General features: G+C 43.6%; 1 protein-coding gene across 1 annotated transcript; it reads left to right on the top strand.

Annotated features, from left to right (window-relative positions):
- The first annotated feature begins 13,101 nt into the window (after nt 1–13,101).
- Nucleotides 13,102–21,907, top strand: DNAJA4 (DnaJ heat shock protein family (Hsp40) member A4). Its single transcript, XM_032763100.2, has 8 exons — nt 13,102–13,231; nt 13,545–13,682; nt 17,808–17,988; nt 18,926–19,030; nt 19,801–20,028; nt 20,213–20,443; nt 21,114–21,214; nt 21,303–21,907. The coding sequence occupies exons 2-8, from the start codon at nt 13,551–13,553 to the stop codon at nt 21,516–21,518; spliced, it is 1,194 nt and encodes a 397-aa protein (XP_032618991.1). The 5' UTR covers nt 13,102–13,231; nt 13,545–13,550; the 3' UTR covers nt 21,519–21,907.
- The last annotated feature ends 1,891 nt before the right edge of the window (nt 21,908–23,798 follow it).

The raw sequence follows: 23,798 nt of genomic DNA, 5'->3' as shown, positions 1-23,798 counted from the left end.
GCTGTACATTTCAAAGAGAGATGAATACAGTGATATCCTATGTTTACAGTTCATTTAAATGTTAATTCTTCCTTTTGATCTCTGAATTAACAGAATACAGCATAGACAGGGACTGTTTGATTACATTGTTAACCTCTAACAATATATGTGTGAACCCACAAAAACACAAACATTATCTACCAATATGTTCCTAAAGGTTGAATCTGAGTCAATTAGCATGCAAGCTGCTTAACCTTTTCTGGCCACGCATTACACTTTGTATAAGATTTGTTGCAATTATATAACAATGGTAGCAACAATGATTTGCACAGTCATTCTCTAATCAGATAACGTCACAGCATCTCACTGATAGTTGACTGTTACTGGTGAGAAATTGCTTAAAAGTTTGAATTCACATTTAACTGTATTTAACTGCTCTTGTATAGTTATCTTTAATTACACACACACACACACTCTCTCTCTCTCTCTCTCTCTCTCTCTTTTCTAGCTCCTTATTCTATAACTTGTATTGACCTTTGAAATTAACTATCCAGTGAAGTTCTTAGTAATCTTCATGGTCAGTCCCTAGCTATCTGCTAGAGAATCCAGCCACTCAGTGTTAGATTTCTTATTCATTCTTAGACAACTGTACTATCCCAAGGCCATATCAAACCACTGATTTTTAAACAGAATGCCCCCACTTTAACGAATGGGAATTTTTTCTTATTAAAAAAAATAGCATATTTAGCATAATAGTCTTCATATTTACAAAATACACAATGATAGTTTTTCTGCATTTAGTTGCCTATATAACTTCATAGCTGCTATGTACAGTATTTGAATTACTAGCAATGTGATTTTTAAGTATTGAACTGTGCACTTGATTGCCATTTTGTTTTTCTGTGGATTTTTTCTCCATTTTATTCAGTACACCTACACAACTTAACCAGAAGCAGAAAGTCCATAAAGAATACAGACAACTTGAATTTATATGATAAGACAGCTTTATCATATTTCATGCAACTCTTGTTTAACCAAAAGGTGCACTCACATAGCCAAATACCATATAGTTTAAGTATATTGCAAAATGATCGTATATATGTAGCTAATTACACTAGATTTTTCAACCAAACAGATTTTTATTAAAATTGAATAGATTTTTAAAACCAAAATTAATTTAAAGTTATGGTATTTATATTGTGCATTTCACTGGAGTTAGACAATGAAACAAACTAACTTGCAGTTTTCCTTATAGCCATTTGTAGTGAATTTTATTTTTTAGCTCTAATTGAATGGTGCAGTCTCTGTGTTGCAAAAACTGGATGGGAATTTCTCTTTTTAAAAAGCTGTTTCCATTAGAATGAAAAAAATCCTGCAAACATTTCTATTAATCTTAGGTTTGGACAAAACTTGTTTTTATAAAGCCTACTGTTTGTACCTTAGAGTGTCCCTTTAAACTGCGATTTTCTACGCTGAATTTTTGGTCTTACCCTCTTTTGGTGAAATGATTTACATAACTTGTCTATATTAATAGCACAAGTTATCTAAACATTGCATCTGTGTAGTAAATTATTCATAGAAGTTTCTGGTTGCCTGGGGAGAGATGAAAACCAATCCAGATATCTAAACTCTTCTAAGCAGAATGGAAAAAGAATAGAACAAATGAAAAATGTACATCCAGTGGAGACACCATCAGAGATTGGTTACATTAAAAATGCCCAAAATATCTAAATTCTAATGCAAATCCAATACAATTATTTATATAAATAGAAAAAATAACTTACCACTAACATGTAATATAACCTTTGCTTCTTAATAGTCTAGGAAGGGTTTGTGTCTGACTACTCATGAATATATTCAAAAGCTATATATAAAATAATAAATTCGACAGGAGAGAAGGACTATAAATTCTGCAAAACATTCTGCAACAGCGACATTGTAGTATAAGGCCTTTCTGCAGTAAGGAGCTGCAAACATTAGATAAAGGTGGGGAGTCACATTCCATCAAAACCAATGGTCGCCAACAAGGTGCCCACAAGTGCCATGGCACCCACCGGGGTATCTTTCTGTGCCCGTGTACTGGCTGCCGGACAAGCATCCGCCGAAATGACGCCAAAAAGCGGCAACGTCAAGAGGCACCACCGCTGAAAAGCAGTGATGTCAAGAGGCGTAGCCGCTGAAGATCAGCGGCATTTTGGCAGCTACACCTCTTGACGTCGCTGCTTCTCAGCTGCATTTCAGTCGATGCTTGTCTGCCAGCCACAGTCCTTGGTGGCTCATCATCCAACACCCGCCAGATGAAGAAGGTTGGGAACCACTGATCTAAACTGTACAAAACAATAGAATATCTGGTTGTTAAGAAAGCATTCCTGCCCTAAGAAGATATGGCACCAACAAGTGACCAAATTAACAGACAGACCACAAAAGTTTAAAGAAAAACTTTGCAGTATAACACTCTGTCTGGCAGAAACACTTAGCAGTTTAAGTTGGGAAATCTATAACTAGGGCCCTACCAAGTTCACGGCTGTGAAAAACGCATGACGGACTGTGAAATCTGGTCTTTTGTGTACTTTTACCCTGTACTATACAGATTGCATAGGGAAACCACCATTTCTCAGACTGGGGGTCCTGACCCAAAAGGAGGTTGCAAGCTAAGTTCCCCCTAAGCTGCGTGGCCACACAACTGCCTATTAAGCCCTACGCAGGGGTTCAGGGCTGCGGCAGGGAGAGACACCTCTCCCCGCCAGCCAAAGTGCGGACCTGCCACAGTGGGGAGATGCACCCCTCCCTGCCGGCCCTAGCGCAGATTTGCCATGGCAGGGAGATGCGCCCCTCCGTGCTGGCTCCAGCATGGATTTGCCATGGCAGGGAGAGGCACCTCTCCATGCTGGCCAAAGAACAGACCTGCTGGACCCTGACTGGCCATCAGGAAAAGTTTGTCTGCTTTATTGGGAGTGGTGAGCATTGTATGCTTAGCGTGTGTATTCTGCTGATCAATTGCTAATAAATAAAAGTTAAGGATATTATTGTGTAAAGGCTCTTTCATTGGGAAAAGGTCCCGCCAACCCATAGAGAGTTACACCAGGAGCCCAGGCAGGGGAGGAGTGTAAATTTGATCGGGTTACACCTCAGCCCATGGAAGGGTAGGGGTGGCTGCCCTCGACTGTGTGGATAACAACGTCAAGAGGCATTTATGTGGCATTAGATTTTAGTGACACTAGCATTCTTCACTAGTTGATAAAGGAAAACAGACCCCTTAGAATCTGTATTCTTCAGGAGGTAAAAGGAAACTTCTGTTATGTTCACTAAATATTGCTTTGGCAATTTACAAAACTAGAATTTAAACAGAATACACAGAACCTCCTCAGGCACCAGAAGGGTATTCTCATCAGTCTACTTACTAAAATATTTGCAGTCCCCAGTTCAAAACAGATGAAATCATGATTGCTAGTATACAAATAAACTTATTATGTATCCAAAGCTTTATATTAAGTAAAAAAAAATGCATATTGCTTCCTTTTTGCTTGTTAATAAGCAGCCTGAAATTATTGCTCCTTTTTTCTGGCTTAAAGCCACAATTATTCATTGAACTGCTTCCTATTTTAAACCTGCAGGGATTTCCCAACACTCCCCATTAAAATACTATTCAGTCTGTTTGTAAATTTATTTTCTCTAGTGTTGCCAAACAAATAATGTTTGCGTCTCTACCGTAAAAGCAAACTGCAGAACTTTTTAAAAAAATTAAATTAGTTAAAGTCTTAAAATGCAAATGATTTACATTAATGAACAGACTATGGGAATACCATTCCCTCCTTCATTTACCCTCAGAGACCCCAATGCTCAAACTAGATGAACACAGTGGTCCCTTCTAGACTTAAAATTTATGATTCCAAATACTGTACTTGTATAAACAGAATCTCAAAAAGCAAAGTGGGTGTAATTTTGGCACCTGAGAATCATAACTGAGAACTGTACATTAGTATAGCAGATGCCTGATTTTCAGAGATGCGGAGCATCAGCAAGTCCCACTGAAGTCAATGGGAGTTGCAGGTGTCCAGCATCCCTAAAGATCAGGCATTCAGGCATCTTGCAGCAGTGTAAATGGCCTTTTCTATGAAGGTTAAAGAAGGGAGATTCTGGGCTAGACTGTGATTTTTATTACCACCAGTGTAAATCCAGACTACCTCTGTTTACTTTAATGAAGTTTCTCTGGATTTAAATTGTTGTAACTGAGTTGAAAATCAGGCACAAATCCAGACATGAGCATGACTGGTCAAATAGGAAACACATCTTATGCAAAGTCCACTTAAAAGCATCCTTTGCTGGAGTAAACGGCACCTAAGTCAGTGAAGTATGTTAGAGTAGTTCCAGCACTGCACTGGGATACTTTCCAATTACAGCACTCATCAAAAGACTATGCAGCACATCCAGCCAGCCAAACAGAAAACAGTCACAGTAATATGATAAGGAGCAGTGTGCTCCAAACTTCACCCGGTTGCATTGTTACCATCTGTGGCCACGCTGCTGACCAAATTTCAGGTCAGGATCTCTCCCAAAGTCCAAGGGCTGGTCCCTCTGTCTTCTTAGGTGATTGGGTCAGCGGGAATAGGGAGAGATGACCTGCGGTGTTTTTGCCTCACCTCACTTTTATACTCCAGTCACCTCTGAAGTGGGTTTTTCTGCAGATTACCCCTCAAAGCTAAGTTTATTCAAACAATAACCAAGGTGACTATCTGGAGGTGAAGGTGGCCCCATGCTCTTTCTTCTCCTCTCTGTATGCTGAAATGCAGATTTGCCTTGTCTCCCTCTTGTTGTTTCAACAAGCCTGTTTATTACTTATATGTAAATTGAGGTAAACACACATTTCTTTGTTTAACTACTCCTGCCTAGACAGGGCAGTGTGGATTTGAGCATGTGCCACCAACATCATATAGGGAGAATTCCTAAAGGTATGGCTACACTTGAAATTTCAAAGCGCTGCCGAGTGTGGCTGCAGCGCCAGCACTGGGAGAGAGCTCTCCCAGCGCTGCACGTAAACCACATCCTCTACGCGTGTAGCTTGCCGTGCTGGGAACCACGCTCCCAGCGCTGCGGCACTGTTTACACTGAGGCTTTATAGCGCTGTATCTTGCAGCGCTCAGGGGAGTGTTTTTTTCACACCCCTGAGCACGAAACTTGCAGCGCTGTAAAGCGCCAGTGTAGCCATGGCCTAAGTTTACATAGAGCAGGCCAAGCACAAAAAGGATTAGAAACGGGACCAGCTCTACTGACTACAACAGGGGTTGGCAACCTTTCAGAAGTAGTGTGCCAAGTCTTCATTTATTCACTCTGATTTAAGGTTTTGCATGCCGGTAATACATTTTAATGTTTTTAGATGGTCTCTTTCTTTAAGTCTATAATATATAACTAAACTATTGTTGTATGTAAAGAAAATAAGGTTTTTAAAATGTTTAAGAAGCTTCATTTAAAATTAAATTAAAATGCAGAGTCCCCTGGACCGGTGGCCAGGACCCGGGCAATATGAGTGCCAATGAAAATCAGCTTGCATGCTGCCTTTGGCACACATGCCAACCATTGCCTACCTCTGGACTACAAGTTTTGTGCCTTAACTCCAAGACAATTTATCCTCAGACAGGTGTGCCAACTACAGCATTATATAGCCATCTCTTACAAGGAAGGGGCGGGGCAGGGGGAGGTTTATAATGCTATCCAGACCAAACCATAAGTAATATCTATGAATAATGGTTAGTTTGTACAGCATTTATGAGTAGTTTGTTGTGAGTTTTCGATATTCAAAAGTCAAGCTGTATTGGTTAATTTCAATTGGGCACAATTGTTCTGTGGTATTGTTCTGTTTCCTGGTTGGTTGAGCATAACTCCTAGAAGGAGGTTTTTGGTGTGTGAATACTCATGTTTACAAATTTGCATGAGTATGCTCTTGAACAGTGCTATTTCCACAAACATCCCTGCTACAAAACTCACAATCCTGAAGTTTTGAAGAGTTGGGGAAGACCATGATTTTTCAGATATTTTAATGTACATTCATTGAAGACTATATATTCTGCTCTACATCAGCAACGTCAGTATAGGCCCTCTGAATTTACAACAGTGTAACAGAGCAGAATTTGGCATAAGAACCTGATTTGCTGAGGCCCTGAGACTGCATGGCCCCACCAGTGAATACTCCCTGGTTCAGAATAACCCCAAACAGCTTTGTGCCACTCCCAAAGAAGCCCCTGGCACAAGGGACATTTCAGGGCAAACTGATCAGGTTGAGGTTGATCAGAATAGGAGGTGCAGGAGGGTGTTTCAGCAGGAGGAGTCGCAGCCCAGACAATCCTGCCCCCTGGCTATTTCACAGCTACTCCAAAACCAGGGCTCAGGCCACGTCTACACTACGGAATAATATCGAATTAGCTAAAATCAGTTTTATAAAACTGATATTACAAAGTCGATTGTGCGTGTCCACACTAGGCACATTAATTCGATGGTGTGTGTCCATGGTCCAAGGCTAGCGTCGATTTCTGGAGCGGTGCTGCACTGGGGGTAGCTGTTCCGTAGCTATCCATAGTTCCCTCAGTCTCCCCGCCCCTTGGATTCGGGTTGAGAGCCCAGTGCCTGATGGGGCAAAAATCATTGTCGCGGGTGGTTCTGGGTACAGCCTCACCCCTCCCTTTGTGAAAGCAGCAGACAACCATTTCATGCCCTTTTCCTGGGTGAACTGAGCAAATGCAGTGTTGATGCACAGCAATCATGGCCTGCTGAATGCTAACGCATCGTGGACGTTGTAAACACCTCGCGCATTCTCGGTACTATCTATGGTTGAACATGAAACTGCAAAGCCAGGAGAGGAGGAGGGCAGCTACGGCAGAGCAGCGACAGAGCGATGACGACATGGACACTGAATTCTCCCTAACTGCGAGCCCCTGCATTTTGGAGCTACTGCTGGTAATAGGGCAGGTTCTACCACTTGGAACGCCGATTTTGGGCGCGCGGAAACAAGCACAGACTGGTGGACCGCATAGTTTGCAGGTGTGGGACGATTCGCAGTGGCTGCAAACTTTCGCGTGCGTAAGACACGTTCTTGAACTTTGTGACTTGCTTTCCCCTGCCCTGAAACGCCGGAATACTAAGATGAGAGCAGCCCTCACAGTGGAGAAGCGGTGGCAAAGCCCTCTGGAGCTTGCAACTCCAGACAGCTACCGAGCAGTCGGAATCAACTTGGAATGGAAATCTACTGTGGGGTGCTGTGATGCAAGTAGCCAAAGCAATCGTTAAGCTGCTGCTACGAAAGGTTGTGACTCTGGAAACGTGCAGGTCATAGTGGATGGCTTTGCTGCAATGGGATTCCCTAACTGAGGAGGGGCGATAGATGGACCCATATCCCTATTTGGCCTCAGACACCAGGGCACCAGTAGGTAAACGCAAGGGTACTTTTCAATGTGCTGCAAGCACTGGTGGGTCACAAGGACGTTTCACCACATCCACGTGGATGCCAGGAACGGTTCATGACGCTCGCGTCTTCAGAAGCACAACTCTGTTAAACAGCTACAGCAAGGGAATACTTCCCAGACCAGGAAAATAACAACTGGCGAAATGTTGAGATGCTGTCGTTATCCTGGGTGACCAGCCTACCCTTGATGCCATGGCTCATGAAGCCATTACACAGGCAGCCTGGACAGTGGTCAGGGCTGTTTAACTACAGGCTGAAAACAAGTGCAGGATGGTGGTAGAATGTGCATTGGCTTTAAAAGAGGACGCTGGCGCAACTATTACTTACTTGCTCAAGACCTAGCCAAACATGTCCATTGTTATTGCTGCTTGCTGTGTGCTCCACAATCTCTGTGAGCAGTAAGGGGGAGACTTATGGCGAGGGTGGAGGCTGAGGCAAACACCTGTGCGCTGACTACGAGCAGCCGCCACCAGGGTGATTAGAAGAGCAACCAGGAAGCGGTAGCCTCAGAGACAGCCTGAAAATGAGTTCAGCACGGCAGGGTTACAGGCTGGGACTGCTTGGTTTGTTTGCCTTGATGACCCTCCCCCTCGATTGACATCATTCCTGTAAGCAACCCCCCTTCCCACTTTACTTACAGCTTGCGAAGGAAATAAATCAGTACTTGTTAAAATCATTTTCTTTATTAAAGTCATTTAGTATTGTTTAAAAATATGTATTCTTTCTTAAAAGTCATTCACATGTAGCAACCACCCACCCCTTTGATGTATCTTTATTAAAAAGTAATATAAAAAGAGGCAGAGAATTATTAGGTATCCCTGCATGCTGTGGTTTGGGAGGGAGGATTGGAGGGAAGAAAGAGCATTAAGCACATTTCAACATATGACAGCTTTTGGTTGGACTGTCCATGGGGGTGGAGTGGCGGTGCAGAAAGCCTTCCCCCACACGTTCTAACACTCGGGTGAGGAAATTGAACATTGTGAGTACTGAGGGTGGTTAAGCATGGGCTGCAGTGCACTCTTTACCCCGCTGCTCTCCTGAAGATTCCACCATGCGATCTGGGATATCAGATTTGATCACGCAGCAGCTCCACGTGCATCACGCGCACCGCTGTCTTCATGCTACCTCTTGATCTTCTCCACGCCACCTCTCAGTTCGAGCGTCTCTCTATCTCCCGTTCACTGGCATCTTTCTGTTTTTGCAGCAATCCTTCCACTCATTCTGATGACTCTGTCATTCGCGGGTTTACATGGAATTTCTGAGAACATTTCATCTTCGAGTTCTTCCTCACTCGCCTATCTGAGCTAGCCTTCGGGATGGGGTAGGAGGCGGACAAACTGTGAAGCTGCATGGGGAGGGAAAAAGGACAGAAGTATGTAAAAGATACATTTTTACAGAACAAGCTTTGTACTTTCACAGTGAATAACACTATCCACCTTACCTAGCACATGTGATTTCACTACAAGATCGCATTTTGGCATCGTTAAATACTAGTGCTGTGGCCTGGTGTTGCAGATCTTCACAGATGCAGTCCAGCATCAATAATCAGCTTCATGGTGGCCATGGTATAGTGCTTTATGTTTGGACTTCTCCAGCGCTCCCATTAATACACAGTGACCTTGATGCCTTGTTCCTGTTAAGAGGAACCAGCAGCCCCCAACCCCTTTCCCCTCCGCCCCCCACCGCATGGCATGCTATCTGTAAGATCACTGGTAATCATCTTCCCTCCTTCCTTCCCACCCCCCACCCGCTGTGCTGGTATCCTGGGGAGAATTCCGCTCGCCAATGCAGAAAAGCTCAGCGCCTATCCTTCCTCCCTACCCCCACTTTGCTACGTGAGAGAGATTAGCGGACAGCCCAGTAGGAAAATCGCTGTATGCCCCCTAATTGAATAAATTCCTGAATTTCAACAGTACAATGAATGATATAACTCATGCTAGAAATCAACAGCGCAAGATGCGAACGAATGTTCTTGAATGCCAGCAATCCACCCAGGAAGCTTACGCAGCTGTGCTTTGTGAAGCAATGATTCGATTACTTGCTACATGCATGGCGTGGGAAAGTGTCCTACAAGGGGGACCGATAAGGCACCTTGCCCAGACATTCTGCAAAGCTTTTTGAGTACCTCAAGATCGATCATGGGATTCTTGGAGGATTTTTCGCTCCATCCCAGACATGTTAAGAACTTTCCTGTAAACTTTACTGCTATCTTCCTCTCTGCTGGTGCTCTTTTTCGATTCTCAGGAGACTGCATTGTTACCTGTGCTGATGAGCTCTGCGTGGTCACCTGTGCTGATCAGAGCTCCACGCTGGCCAAACAGGAAATTGAATTCAAAAGTTCGCGGGGCTTTTCCTGTTTACCTGGCCAGTGCCTCTGAGTTCTGATTGCTGTCCACAGCGGTCAGTGGTGCACTGTGGGATACCTCTCGGAGGCCAATAACATCGATTTCTGTCCACACTAACATTATTCCGAATTAGTAATATCGATTTGAGGGTTACTCCTCTCGTAATGAAGGAGTACAGAAATCGATTTAAAGAGCCCTTTAAATCGATTTACAAAGCAGTGTAGTGTGGATGGGTGCAGCGTTAAATAGATTTAACGCTGTTTAAATCGATTTAACGGCGTAGTGTAGACCAGGCCTCAGTTTAGCCAGTGCTAGGGATTGAACTGGCCCCCAGCAGCCTTAGAATTAGAATAAGCCACTTCCCATCCCCCTCTGCACAACCACTAGATGTCTTGCCTTTTATCATGATACATTGGGATTATTATCAGGAGAATTTTTTATTAGACATTCCAGTTGCTTTGTGCAACCATTAACTTCATCTTTATTTTTATTATTTTGTTCCTGGATCAAAATTCTGTCTTATGCACTCTTTTTTAAAACTTGTGTTTTTAAGCGGTAGCTCCCTCCCATCCCCACCCATCTCTCCTTTTTGCTTGCTCACCTCTTCTTTTTCCATCCGTCACTGTTCTAGAAACAGTTCATCGTTGAATGGTGGAACTTTGGAATCAGACATAGTTCTTCCTCTTCAGGGTTCCTTCCTCTGCAGCTAACCTATGAATAGTGCAGCTCATCATTCAGTGTTGGGATTTACAAGTGAGAAGTGTGTGACCCAGTTTTTAGGGATGGATGTCAGAAGAAAGTGAGTCACAAAACAGATCACAAAACCGAGGCACAGAAGAGTAGTGGAAATGAGAGTGTGTCAGAGGGGAGGTGATGTAGAGGACATAGGTGAGATAGTGAGGTTAGAGGTGGGTGGACAATGCAGTGGGTGGAAGTGGGATAGTGACAGAAGTGGGGTATTGATGTGGCGGGTAGAAGATGGACTCCTGGCAGTATGAGAGGTGAGTGTCAGGGCAGTGGTATAATGACTTGAGGGGGTAGGTGACATGGAAAGGCAGGGAAGAAGCCTCGAGGGCAACCTGGTGTGTCTCACGGAAGGAAATGTTGAGAGTACTGGGCATGGGTTTGTCAGAAAGAGTCGGGGGTGTGTGTGTGTGGAGCATCTTATCTCGGAGGGTAGGTTTACAATGGCTCCAGTGACTCTATGGAGCTGGGCCCATGCTCAGAAGGGGCCCCGGCCTGCTCTGCTTGCACTGCAGCCTGACACCCCGCTGGCTCCCCCTGCCCACCAATTGCTCCTCTCTGCCTGCCTGTCGGCTGGCCGAGGGATCCTCTCCACCTGCTGGCCCCACCTCCTGCTCCTCTCAGCCCCCTGGCCAGACACCAGTGCAGCTCTGGGCAGTCTCTGCTTCCCACCACCTGTGGGGCCCCACCTGTCTCCCTGGAGCTGAGCTACCTGGGATTGGTGCAGGAGCCTGGCCAGTCTCAGCCAGGTGTGTGTGGGGGCAACAGCGTGGAGGGCTTGGCTAGGCCCCTCCAGGCAATTGTGTCTTAATGGACCCTGGCCACGGCAGGCCCTGGCCTGGCTGATCGCACCACTCCTGAAGGGAAAGAATGATTCCTGGCCCTGGGACCAGCCCTGGCTGTGCTGCCAGCTCAGCCCAGCAGATGCAGTCACCTCCCAACAGGGCCGGTGAGTGCGGCCAGGAGGCAGGGCTTGGGGGAGTGGGCCTGTGAGGCATCTGGGGGGAGGGGGGCAGTGCTGGGCTGTGAAGGGGCAGGGAATATCTGTGTGTACTGGAGCACTAGGGAGTGGGGTTCTGTGTGGAGTGCTGGGCAGTTGTGGAGCTGTGCGCAGGGGGCACTGTGCAGGGGTGGTGGTATGCAACATGCTGCGTATTCATTTGTGGGTGAGTCCAAGGGGCCTCTGGCCATAGGGAGTCGGGGGTGTTGGGAAGGGGGGGCTGTGTGGCACGGCATGGGCCCACCCCCCCAGGGGAAGGGGCCTGCTGGCAGCAGAGGGCTGGGAAGGCCACTGTGCATCTGGCCACTGCTGTTTTGTAAATAGTGCCCTCGCATTGGGTGGAGTGGGGCCACCCCTGCCATGCCAAGCCCCATTGCCTCTGGCTGGCCCCTCAAGCCCAGGGACTGACCTCCCAGTGCTATGCTCCATTTCCTCCATGGGGGGTCCCACAAAAGGTTAATCGGTCCTGGCGAAGCTGGAAGGAGGCAGGTGGGGATGTCTCTGGTGGAGGGGAGGCTGGGTTGTCCTGTGGGGAGGTAAGCCCTGGAAGTGGCTTAGCAAGGAGGGTGGTGAGCAAGCAAGCAGAAGGGCGTGTAAGTACCGCAGTGACTCGCTGGTCAGTCTAGTCTGGGAGGGGCGGAGATGGCCGTGTGGGCAGTTTCTCTGGGGAAGGGGGCTGGCTGTGTGGTGGTATCAGGGTGGGGCGCAGCTAAGGCCTTGGCTACACTGGCGCTTTACAGTGCTGCAACTTTCTCGCTCAGGGATGTGAAAAAAACACCCCCCTGAGCACTGCAAGATACAGCACTGTAAAGCGCCAGTGTAAACAGCGCTGCAGCGCTGGAAGCGCGACTCCCAGCACTGCAAGCTAATCCCCACGGGAAACTGAAGTACGTGCAGCGCTGGGAGAGCTCTTTCCCAGCGCTGGTGCTGTGACCACACTCGCACTTCAAAACGCTGCAGCGGTAGCGCTTTGAAGTTCTGAGTGTAGCCAAGCCCTAGGCCATGGCTATACTGGCGCTTTACAGCGCTGCAACTTTCACGCTCAGGGGTGTGAAAAAAACACCCCCGAACGCTGCAAGATACAGCACTGTAAAGCCTCAGTGTAATCAGTGCTGCAGCGCCCGCAGAGGATGTGGAGTATGCGCAGTGCTGGAAGAGCTCTCTCCCAGCGCTAGCGCTGCGGCTACACTTGAAACTTCAAAGCGCTGCCGCAGCAGCGTTTTGAAGTGTGAGTGTCCGGGCAGGGCCAGCTGGGAGAGAGCTCTCCCAGCGCTGCACGTAAACCACATCCTCTACAGGTGTAGCTCCCAGCCCTGCGGCCCTGATTACACTGAGGCTTTACAGCACTGTTTCTTGCAGCGCTCAGGGGGGGTGTTTTTTCACACCCCTGAGCGGGACAGTTGCAGCACTGTAAAGCGTCAGCGTAGCCATGGTCTCAGTCTCTTTTAGTGCCGCGAGCGCAGGTAGTAGCAGCGGTTGCCTGGTAACAGCGGGCGGATCTTGCAAAGCCCGCCCCGGCTCCTCCTACTACAAAAGCTGGGCGGTGATGTCACGCGCGGGAATTCTAGACCGTTCCAGAGTTGTGACACAGGGTGGCGTCATTCCAGAAGGTTCGGCGCTGCCGCTATAAAAGCCGCGGAGCCGGCCGGGCGCTGCGCTATAGGCTCGCACAAAGGCAGTTGCGTGTGGGGGCTCGTGAGTGTGAGAGCGGTAAGACGGGCTGGTCCCAGCGGCGCCGGGGCCGTGGGGGAGGCGCGGCGGGGATCAGGGATGCCCACAGGTCTGCTGGGTGCTGGAAGGATCAGCCGGTGCCTGACCTGGGGGAGCCGGTCGCCTCCCGGCCAGCGTCCTCTATGCCCTAGGCGGCAGCTGCTCGGCCATCCCCACCTCGGGGCCAGGCAACGACGTGCCAGTGTCCGGTAGGGGTGGGGGGCTGGTCCCTGGCCGGGCCTGGCAGCGCCGTGACGGAGGCGCTGGTCCCCGGCCCGCAGCCCCCTAACGCTGGTGTCGCTCTCCCGCCCAGGGCACCATGGTGAAGGAGACGGGATACTACGACATCCTGCAGGTGAAGCCCAGCGCCTCCTCGGAGGAGATCAAGCGCGCGTATCGCAAGCTGGCGCTGAAGTACCACCCCGACAAGAACCCCAGCGAGGGCGAGCGGGTACGTGACGGAGCGCGCCCGACTCTTGGCGGGCACGCGGGAGGGCTCCACTGCGGTTGAACGGCCTGCGCGGGGGCGCGCCCTGCAACTGGCTGTGAACACCCCCCTCCCCCAAGCTCAGAGCTGAGGGCGGGGTGTAAAGTCTCGCCGACCAGTCTAGGGCCGGGCCAGAGAGACCCTGCTAAGGCGGGGGAGGCACCTGCCGCGCGCGGCAGGCTGTGCTTACCCTGGGCCCTGGCTCGCCGGAGCCTTGTTGTTGGAGGATGCTGTTAGTTCTGCCCTCGCAGCCAGCGGGGCCAGGGACGGACCCGTCTGCCAGCCGGCTGCAAACGGACGTGCATGGCTGCTGGTGTTCCGGCTGGCGAGGCTTTGCAGCGTGACGACCGCCTCCCACGCTGTGTTCAGAAAAGCCACTTGTAATTGAAAAGCTCTTTTGAAAAATAGGCTTCAGTTTCGGCATATAACAAATGCTGCTTTCGGCAAGCTTCTAGGGTGGGCAAGACGGTTGAGCTCACATGAAAACTAACTTTATAACCTGGTTCTGCATTTGTACCTTAAAACGTTTCTCGAGGACCACCTACTTGGCTGTGTCTAGGGCTTTGCCTTGGGTGACATGAATGATGCCAGTTACATTTATTAAAAGAATAACAATTAGGAGCACTTGGGTATCAAGACTGTTGATTGGTCTCTAGGGTGACCAGACAGCAAGTGTGAAAAATGGGGAGAGGGTGGGGGGTAATAGGAGCCTATGTAAGAAAAAGACCCAAAAATTGGGATCGTCCCTATAAAATGAGGACATCTGGTCATCCTATTGGTCTGTGAAAAGCAAGTTAGGTATATTTAGCCATGTGCAGATGAGTCACCATTGCCCTTGTAAATAGCAGATGCTTTCTACAAGTTCCAGGATTGATTTGATTTAAATCACTAGTCAGGAAGACTCGATTTAGTCATGGATTTCTACATAAAAGTGCATTCTTGTTTGTTGTTATAGATTTAATACATATTCTTCACAACTCATAGATAGATGCAGGTTTCATTTTTAGAAGGTACACACTGTACATTTTTAAAGTGATTTATTTTGAAAACTTTTCAGATTAGTTTTACAGCTATATCAGAAAATGAATGGTGGTTTGGTTATTTTTCATTTACCAAAGGTAACTGAAGCAGATATTTATGAAGTCACTGGGAGGTGAACTATCTCCAATTCAACAATAATATTTGGAGGATTTTCTTACCATGCTGTATTAAGAGGAGAACGTCACAAAACAGACATTTAAATTGTTTTATTTAACTAAAACAATAACATTATGTATTCTGGATTTTTTTTCTTCAACAGCAAACAGAGTATTTTAACAAAACAAGCATATGAATTTTTGAATTTAGTTGAACATTCAAGTTTTTTAAAATCAGGGTTGTTTTTGTTAAAATTGTTTTTAACTAAAATAGTTACGTGAAATATTTAAAAAAAAAATTAAAATGACTATGTCAGCCAGGTCAACATGAGAAACTTAAAATATTAGCACCCTGGAGACTAGCAAATTTATTTGAGCATAAGCTTTTGTGGGCTATAAAACCCACTTCATCGGCTGCATGCAGTGGAAAATACAGTAGGAAGATGTGTATATATACAGAGAACATGAAAAAATAGATGTTGCCATGCTAACTATAACAAGAGTAATCAGTTAAGGTGGGCTATTATAAGCAGGAGAAAAAAAACTTTTGTAGTGATAATCAGGATGGCCCATTTCCAACATTTAACAAGAAGGTGGTGGGGGCTAGCATGGGGAAATAGGTTTTACTTTATGTAATGACCCATCCACTCCCAGACTTTATTCAAGCCTAATTTAATCGTGTCCAGTTTGCAGATTAATTCCAATTCTGCAATTTCTCGTTGGAGTCTGTTTTTGAATTTTTTTTTTGTTGGGAGTATTGCTACTTTGAGGTCTGTAATTGACCGGACAGTCTCTACACGAAAGAATAAATGGACACATCAGACGTCAAGAATTAAAACATTCAAAAACCAGTCGGAGAACACTTCAGTCTCCCTGGTCACTCAATTACAGAGCTCAAAGTCGCAATACTCAAAAAAAAAAAAAATCAAAAAAAGATTCCGATGCAAAATTGCAGAATTGGAATCCATGAACAATTGGAACTCGTTTACAAAACTTTTCTTAAACATTGCATGAATATATTGTCTCATTACGATAGAATTAGAATTTATAATCCTATTCCATGATGAGATCTCTTTGAGCTATAATGTATCTTAATTTAAAAAGAGAGGTATTTTCCTCAAAAACCATTTTATCAAAAAATCTTTTTTTTTTTAAATCATTGATTTTTATCCACCCTGACAAGTGCAGAGTAAAGGATTATTTAGTTCTTCTATTATTTTCTGTTCTATATTTAATGAATGAATATAGTGTTCTTATTGCAGTAAAGGGTATTCCCGATTAAGCATAATACATTTTCCAGACGCTTTAGAGACTTAAATTTTTTGTTACTGTCTTTGGAGCATATAATCTCATATGCGTTCATAAACTTTAAGGGGGGGAGGATTGCTATCTCAGCTGTCACAAGCTTGTGGAAGAAGTAGATTGACACCACTGTTGTTCCTGTAGCCTCTTCTGATTTGTGGGAATTGTTGGTGCTATCCTGTTGCTAAGAAATTCAGTTCATCATTGTTAGTTCTGCTGTAAACAAGACTCAAATGACTGCTATGAGCACTTTAATCACTGCCATGCAGTGATAGATGGCATGATACTTAAAACACTGGCAGCTGCTACCAGTATTGCTGTACTACGCTACTTGTAACAATTGGTGAAGCTGTGCTTGTGATGGCAACAGCAAAAAAAGACAATGGAGATGTGACTTAATTGCCCAGAGGGAGCCATATCAGCTCTCCATGTGGAATTCTTTCATTAATTTTTTTTTGTGGATGGTCAGAAATAAAGCGCTTTTCTCAAACATCATCTGATAAAATGACAAGAGCAGTGTAGTTATGTGCTCAGAAAACTAGCTGTACTCTGAGTAGTAGGCTTATGAATTTAGTGAAGCTTCTGGAAATGGCTTTAACAAAGGGCATAAGTGAAATCAGTATCTCTAGTTTTAAAGAGCAGTGTGCAGAACAAAAATTGAAATAGCAGGGTCTAGCATGTAACTACTGTAATGTGGTCTGCTGTGTCTTCCATTTTTGGAATTTTGCCATTTTATTAAATACATTGTAATCTAACGCCGCTGGCTCCATAGCTATTAAAAACCCTTTCAGGAACAGTGTAGACAGTCTTTTCTCTAAGAAATTAACCTTGTATCAAAAAGAATGCAAGATTAGCCTTCTTACTTAGGAATGCTAACTGCCTTACAGTGGAGTCTTGGTCGGGGAAAAGAACTGCAGGTGACATACAGCAGAGGAATACAGATCATAAAACTAATAGTCAGAAGAACTGACATGAGAGTCAGGTCAGTAGAAAAAAGTTTTAAAATGGTTATCATTTTGTCTGCAGCCTGTTGCGTAGTAATAGGAGAACTGTAAGTCTGAATTCATATAATAAAATCTCCCTTGAAACAAAGGGATATATCCACTTCTAGACAAGGCATAAAACTGACTTTCTGACCACTTAATGTCAGTGAAGCACCTCTTTTCTCATAAAAGAAGGGTTGTTAAGCTTAATTTGACCAGAATATTAGGGTTAAATCCTGCAGGTTTAACTGGATATAAAATCCTTCATTGCTGCTGTTAAAGGTCAGTGGTCAGTGAAATAGCTATCAAAGGCCAGTACTTCAGTCCTCGATGATAAAACTGTAATGGAAGCAAATAACACCCAAACCGAATGTATAGTTGTAGGTGGCAAACATTTGAGAAGGCTTGATGTGACTTTGTTGTAACATGTACTTACCATCTCTTTGTGCAGCATAGAAATCACATAATATGTATTGGGGAAAACTTTGCAAAAACACAGGTAGTATCTGTACATTTTAACCAACTTTCTGTTGACAGTGCTTTCTGCTACAAAAGGATTACAACTACTGCAGAATCTTGTTGCAGTTCATTTTCTTGAGATTCACTTGTAGATTATTCTTGCCATTGGTCATAGTTGCTCAGAGCTTTTCTCTTTTCTCTTTTTTTAGTTTAAGCTCATATCCCAGGCTTATGAAGTTCTGTCGGACCCAAAGAAAAGGGACATCTATGACCAGGGTGGGGAGCAGGCTATTAAAGAAGGAGGCTTGGGTGGCAGCAACTTCTCTTCACCCATGGACATCTTTGACATGTTCTTTGGTGGTGGAGGCCGAATGAATAGAGAGAGAAGAGGTACATAGCTCTAAAGAGAAGTTGTAGAAACTTAACATGCACTAGTGCGTAAGACACCTAACTGTGCTGCAGTATTGCTATTTTTATTAAAATGCATCTAATGTGGATATTGTTAGTAGCAACAGCATAGGTCATGTAAAGCATGAGCTGATCTGTTGTTTATAGAAACAATTTTCTAATGTGTAGCTGATACTAAAAAAAAAAATCAGTGACATGGCTAGGTTATGTAAGTGGGAGATGGATAATATAGAGGAGAAAGACAATTTAGTGGCTAGAGCAGAAGCATGGGAGTCAGGATCTATTTCTAGGTCTGCAGCTGACTTGCTGATACACCTTGGACAAGTTGCTTAACAGGGTACTATGAACTTGAAAATAACACTTCAAAGTGTAACATTTAACACTACAAACAAAAGATTGGAGAGGATAGGGGGAATAAAATTTAAAATAGAATAGAATTCTTGTGTGCTTTTGATGGCAGTTTCTGTATAGTTGGTTTTACTATCTTTGCCTATCCCTCATTTTTATGGGTTTAGTAATAGGGGAGAGAAACTTTTTTAAATTATGCCACAAACTGGTGAGGGAACATGAAGGCAGATCTAGTATTAAAGTGCTTCTAAACTGACATGATTGCATGTTGACAATGTCCCTATAATGTCTTGCTGTCTCAGTTAATCTACAAAGTGAGGTTAATAATGGCTGCCTAATTTATGGCCAAATTAAGTTCTCATGTAAGTGGATGCAGCTCAGTGGAAGCTAACAGGAGTTGTTTTTGCTTACACCAGAGTTGAATTTGGCTTTTAAAATTTGTAACAAACAGATTCCTCAGTTATACTGAACACATATTAACAAGTAGTCTGCTTAGAGACCCTGTAATAAGAAATTGCCATTAATAATGTTTGTATTGGCCTTTAATATTTCTAAACTCTTTTCCTTGAAGGCAAGAATGTTGTGCATCAGTTGAGTGTCTCTCTTGAAGACTTGTATAATGGAGTTACAAGGAAGTTGGCACTACAAAAGAATGTAATCTGTGAGAAGTGTAAAGGTATGAACTTAAGTAATGTGGATCATCTAAAATTCAGCTTTTTAAAATACAAAGGGAAAGAAGCACTGAGTGTCTACATGAATCTCTGTAGAGCCCATCAGTGTCATGGCAGCTGGCCATCAATGAAAGAGTCTGAAAACCATTATTACACTATACTTACCCACGAATAAGGCCATTCCTTTCAAATAAAACTGTGGCCTTATTGTATATTAGTGACCAGAACCTAGATTTCTTAGTTCCCTAAGGAGCAATAATAAAATTAAGATACAGGATGTTAAGTTGGTCACTCATATAGAACATTAAACAACCAACCATGTATGTTCTTAAAATCTTCTTTATATGTCCATTAAACATCATATGCTTACATAATTGTCTGGCCTTGTTGACTAGCATAAATCTTGAAGTGTAAAGACACTAAACAATTATGTAAAATTCTAGCAGACAGCTTTGTTTTAGAATGCTGCTGGAATGCCAAATGGCTACATTTCCAAGACATGATAAATATGCTGATCATTCATTGAAAATTGCTAAAATGTGAAGGGAGGGTGAAATTAAGTGTGCGCAATTGGGACTGTGCCAAATGTGTCTGATTTAACATGCAGTAACACTTGGAAGGGGGAGTGGGGAGAGTGAGTGTGAACTAAATTCAGAATGTGGATTTGGTAATTCTAATGCTAAGAACTAGGGTTCAAGCAGTCTTTATTCCAGAATAGTACTGAGTGAATAGCTTTCCCATAGGTGTTGACCTTAGATTTTCTTTCTGCCTCAAGGATATGGTGGAAAGAAAGGAGCAATAGAAAAATGCCCCATGTGCAAAGGAAGAGGAATGCAGGTTCTTGTTCAGCAGATTGGACCTGGCATGGTACAGCAAATTCAAACTATGTGCTCAGAATGCAAAGGCCAAGGTGAACGAATAAACCCAAAGGACAGATGTGACAACTGCAATGGATGTAAAGTTGTCAGAGAGAAAAAGATCATAGAAGTTCACATTGATAAAGGTAAGAATACTTAAAATGGTAGCTCAGTCTCAAATTTAGTGTAAATCTTTGAAGCATACAGATTTGTCCCAGAAATTGAGCTGTGTTAAAATGAGTTCTGATGAGCTCTTAAAACATGTTACAATATTCGTATCTTACTATATACCTGTTTTGTTAGCCTATTAATTTAAATTACCATTTATAGGTATGAAAGATGGGCAAAAGTTGGTATTTCATGGAGAAGGCGATCAGGAACCTGACCTGGAACCTGGCGATGTTATAATTGTACTGGATCAGAAGGATCATAGTGTCTTTCAGAGGCGAGGACATGATTTAATTATGAAAATGAAAATTCAGCTCTCTGAGTCTTTATGTGGCTTCAAAAGGACCATTGAAACACTGGATAATAGAGTCCTTGTTATAACTTCTAGACCAGGTAGGCTTTCAGAGTTATGCTTGTTTTTAGAAATTGCTGGTTAGTTGGCAGAAGTCACACTTCATGGTTTAAGGTTCCACTGAATGTGTTACAGGAATGGGATTTTAGAAATCAGTCAACCCTGATTTGATTGAGTTACTTCTCTCACAGTTCTTGCTCCTGTTCTGTTTCCAACTCCAACTTTTGTTGGCTTCCTTTATTATAGTGGAGCTGATAGCACTGCCTGTAGGTGAGGTTGCTTGACACTTTCCAGTATAAAATCCTGGTTTTAATTGCTTTATAACTTTGCCAAAACTAAAATGGGAGTCAAACATATATGAAGTTAAAAATTAGAGTGAAGAATCAGAAAGCTACTGAGTCCATGTGGAGCTAAAACACTTTCTGCAAGAAAATCCCAGAAAGGGAAACCAACTTAAAACTCTTCCTCCTTGGATTTTCACCTACAGTTCTTTAAGGGTTACTTTTAAGATTGGAGAACAGACATTTTTTTCATTACACTTTGTGTACAATCAGCTGTCTCTTGTGTTTGTATGGGCTTTCACAGCAATGGTGAAGAGAAATTCATAAACCCAGGACTGTTTCCTGTTACAAAGCTTTGCTTTTATGGCTGTAAACCCAAATGTAAAGATACCAAAATGTATACTGATTCCAGATCCCTCTTTGTGAGCAGGTGAAGTGATAAAACATGGTGACCTAAAATGTATCCTTAATGAAGGGATGCCCATCTACAAGTCTCCACTGGACAAAGGTTATTTAATTATACAATTTATGGTAAGTTCACTGCTTCTAATTCACCTTCATATTTAATGGAATATTTAAGGCAAGGAATTACTTACAGCGAAAACATTTTTATTTGTAGGTCATGTTTCCAGAGCATCAGTGGCTTCCCAGGGAGAAACTGCGTATATTGGAAGCTTTGCTTCCTCCACGAGAAGAAGTCATGATTACAGATGACATGGATCAGGTAGAACTTACAGAGTTTGATCCAAGAGAGAAAACTTGCCGTAATAGTAGAGAAGTATATGAAGAAGATGAAGAAGGCCCCAGAACAGGAGTGCAATGCCAGACCTCTTAAAATGAAATGGAATGGATGAGTCATCTGGAATGTAAATTTTCACATGAAAACTGCATGGCTTTAATAGCCACTACCTCTTATTTTGTCTTCAGCAAATTGAGTTGCTGTGTTGCCCATATGTTTGTAACCAATTCATATTTAAGTATTCATAGTCTTTATATGTAACTTAGCACTTCCTAGTTATGCAGCTGAGAAAATTGACTCTGCATATTTAAGTTGCTAAAAAGGTCCACAGCTTTAGTGAAGTGCCACTCAAGAAGCAGAGTGACTTCAACAATACTACTTATGTAAGACTCTTGCAATACCAGCTTAGTGTCTTATGTAAATATTTTTTCATATGGTAAAGTTAGTTTGTTTCCTTTAATAAACATCTTAGGTCCAAGCAGAAATCTGTCTGAAAAGTACAATCTTATGCGCCTTTCATCATTAAGCCTGTTAAGAGTCTACAAATGTTAGTTCAGTATGCCAGCCCAGAAACAAATGTTGAGCTTAGGCTGTCTTATGTCCAGCAGCCAATCTCAGAACTAGCTTGCTTTAGTGTCTCCCTGTTAACTCTTCAAAGTCTCTCCCTCTGTTGCTATGCAGTTCAGCTAGGGCTTTAAGGTTTAGTTTAAACATGCCATTAGACTGTTTAGTATAATACTATTTTTCTAGCTCCTTAGCAATTTCCAGAAGTATAATGGATTCTGGGCAAACATAATGAAAAGCTTGTTTTGTGTAGCAGTAATTGTTTACTTGAGCACCAGCTTGGTCTGCCTGTCTTGCCACCTAGCATAAGCATGGTTAAGTAGCAAAATCTCAAATAGGATAAGGCATAGTATGTCTAAAAGTTAGTTCTAGGAAAAGCTTTTTACTAATATAATTCCTTGTGATGATTACACTTAGTCTGGTAAGTGTTGTCAGTTTAGCTGAAACACTTCACAAAGTGATGAGCTAAATTGGAAAAGAGAAAGCTGAGTTCTGGATATAATATCCAAAGGGGGCATTTATAGCCAGAACTCAGCTTTCTCTTTTCCACAAACCAAGTACGAGACCCTACTTCTTCCACTTCCCTGACTCAAACAGTGAGTAGAGGCCCTAAGACTTCCCAAAATCCCCTCTGTAATTCACAGTACCTTTAGAGGGAGCGGAGAAATTAGTTTATCTGCCACTTGCACTAACAGGCCAAGGGAACTTATGTGCTGTATTTTCAACAGGTACTTATTTTTTTTCTCCCCATACTGTCAAATTTATTCTTCCACCGTAAGATCTGTTCTACTCTTCCTTTAGGCTGTAGAGTAAGTATAGTAGCCTGTCTGGTATCGTGATCTCTAGATTTTATTCCAGCACCAAGTTAAAATAATAAACTGTAAAATGTTAGTGTTACTGTGCCACCCTCAGGTAGATGTTGCCCTATCCTGTGTTTTAGGTCCTGTCTTAGCTCAGTGACACTCTCAAAGCTAGGACAGTTTCAGATTCTATCAGCCTACAATAAGGTAGCAGTTAGTTTTCTGAAGGGGGAAATCATACCAAACAAATCCCTATTCAGAATCCCTTGGTTCTAAAAGCTCCAGGTTGTGTTAAGATTAAATGCATGGGGGCTATCAGCACTTGTCAGTTATATTTCTAGAAGTAGTAGAGGCTGTCCATATTCATTAACTACAATCCTTTAGCAGTTTGTAGTCACACAAGAGCTCTATTGTCTAAATCAGTGTAATATTTATGTTCTGTTGAATGGGAAAGTGGTGCTTCCTGTAGCTGAACTTTTCAAATTTCATTGATGTGCAGTAGTAAATATATAATTTTACAAGCACAGAATGACACCAGGCAGGTTGAAGTTCGAAGTAGCTAGCTGTTTTTATTTATGCAGCTGATAGGGCTGCTTGTGTTTTTAGTAGTATACAGCTCTGTCCAAGAGTATTTGTATGGAGAATCAGCAAGACCTGAGATGGCACTAGAGGTCACCATACAGCTGCTGTTTACATAAAAGCATATGGCAGTGTGGTATAAAAAGGCAATCCCTTTGTACACAATTTGATTTAGTTTCTGTATAATAATCCCCTACTGTGTTCTATTTACCTGCCTTTTCCACTAAAGGAATTAATAGCTTCAGAGAAGAAAAGAGCTGATCTTACTTAAGACTTCCACCTGCAGAATAAAGACTTGAACCTTCAGCTCTTGCTTGCAGTAGGACAGGTGGGCAAACAACAGCCTGTGGGCCAGATGCAGCCCACCAACTGTCTCAAACTGGCCCTCAAGCTCCCACTGGGAAGCGGTGTTTCAGGCTTCCCCTGCTCCAGC

Source organism: Chelonoidis abingdonii, chromosome 9 (assembly GCF_003597395.2).
Source record: "Chelonoidis abingdonii isolate Lonesome George chromosome 9, CheloAbing_2.0, whole genome shotgun sequence".
Lineage (NCBI taxonomy): Eukaryota > Metazoa > Chordata > Testudines > Testudinidae > Chelonoidis > Chelonoidis abingdonii.
Note: the sequence above shows the minus strand (reverse complement) of the source record. Positions and strands in the feature narration are given on the sequence as shown.

Excerpts from the sequence above, each read along its gene's own strand:
- DNAJA4 (XM_032763100.2), top strand. The coding sequence starts at position 13,551 with ATGGTGAAGGAGACGGGATACTACGACATCCTGCAGGTGAAGCCCAGC. Across the intron at positions 17,989-18,925 it reads AATGAATAGAGAGAGAAGAG|GCAAGAATGTTGTGCATCAG; the intron begins GTACATAGCTCT and ends TTTTCCTTGAAG. Across the intron at positions 20,029-20,212 it reads AGAAGTTCACATTGATAAAG|GTATGAAAGATGGGCAAAAG; the intron begins GTAAGAATACTT and ends TACCATTTATAG.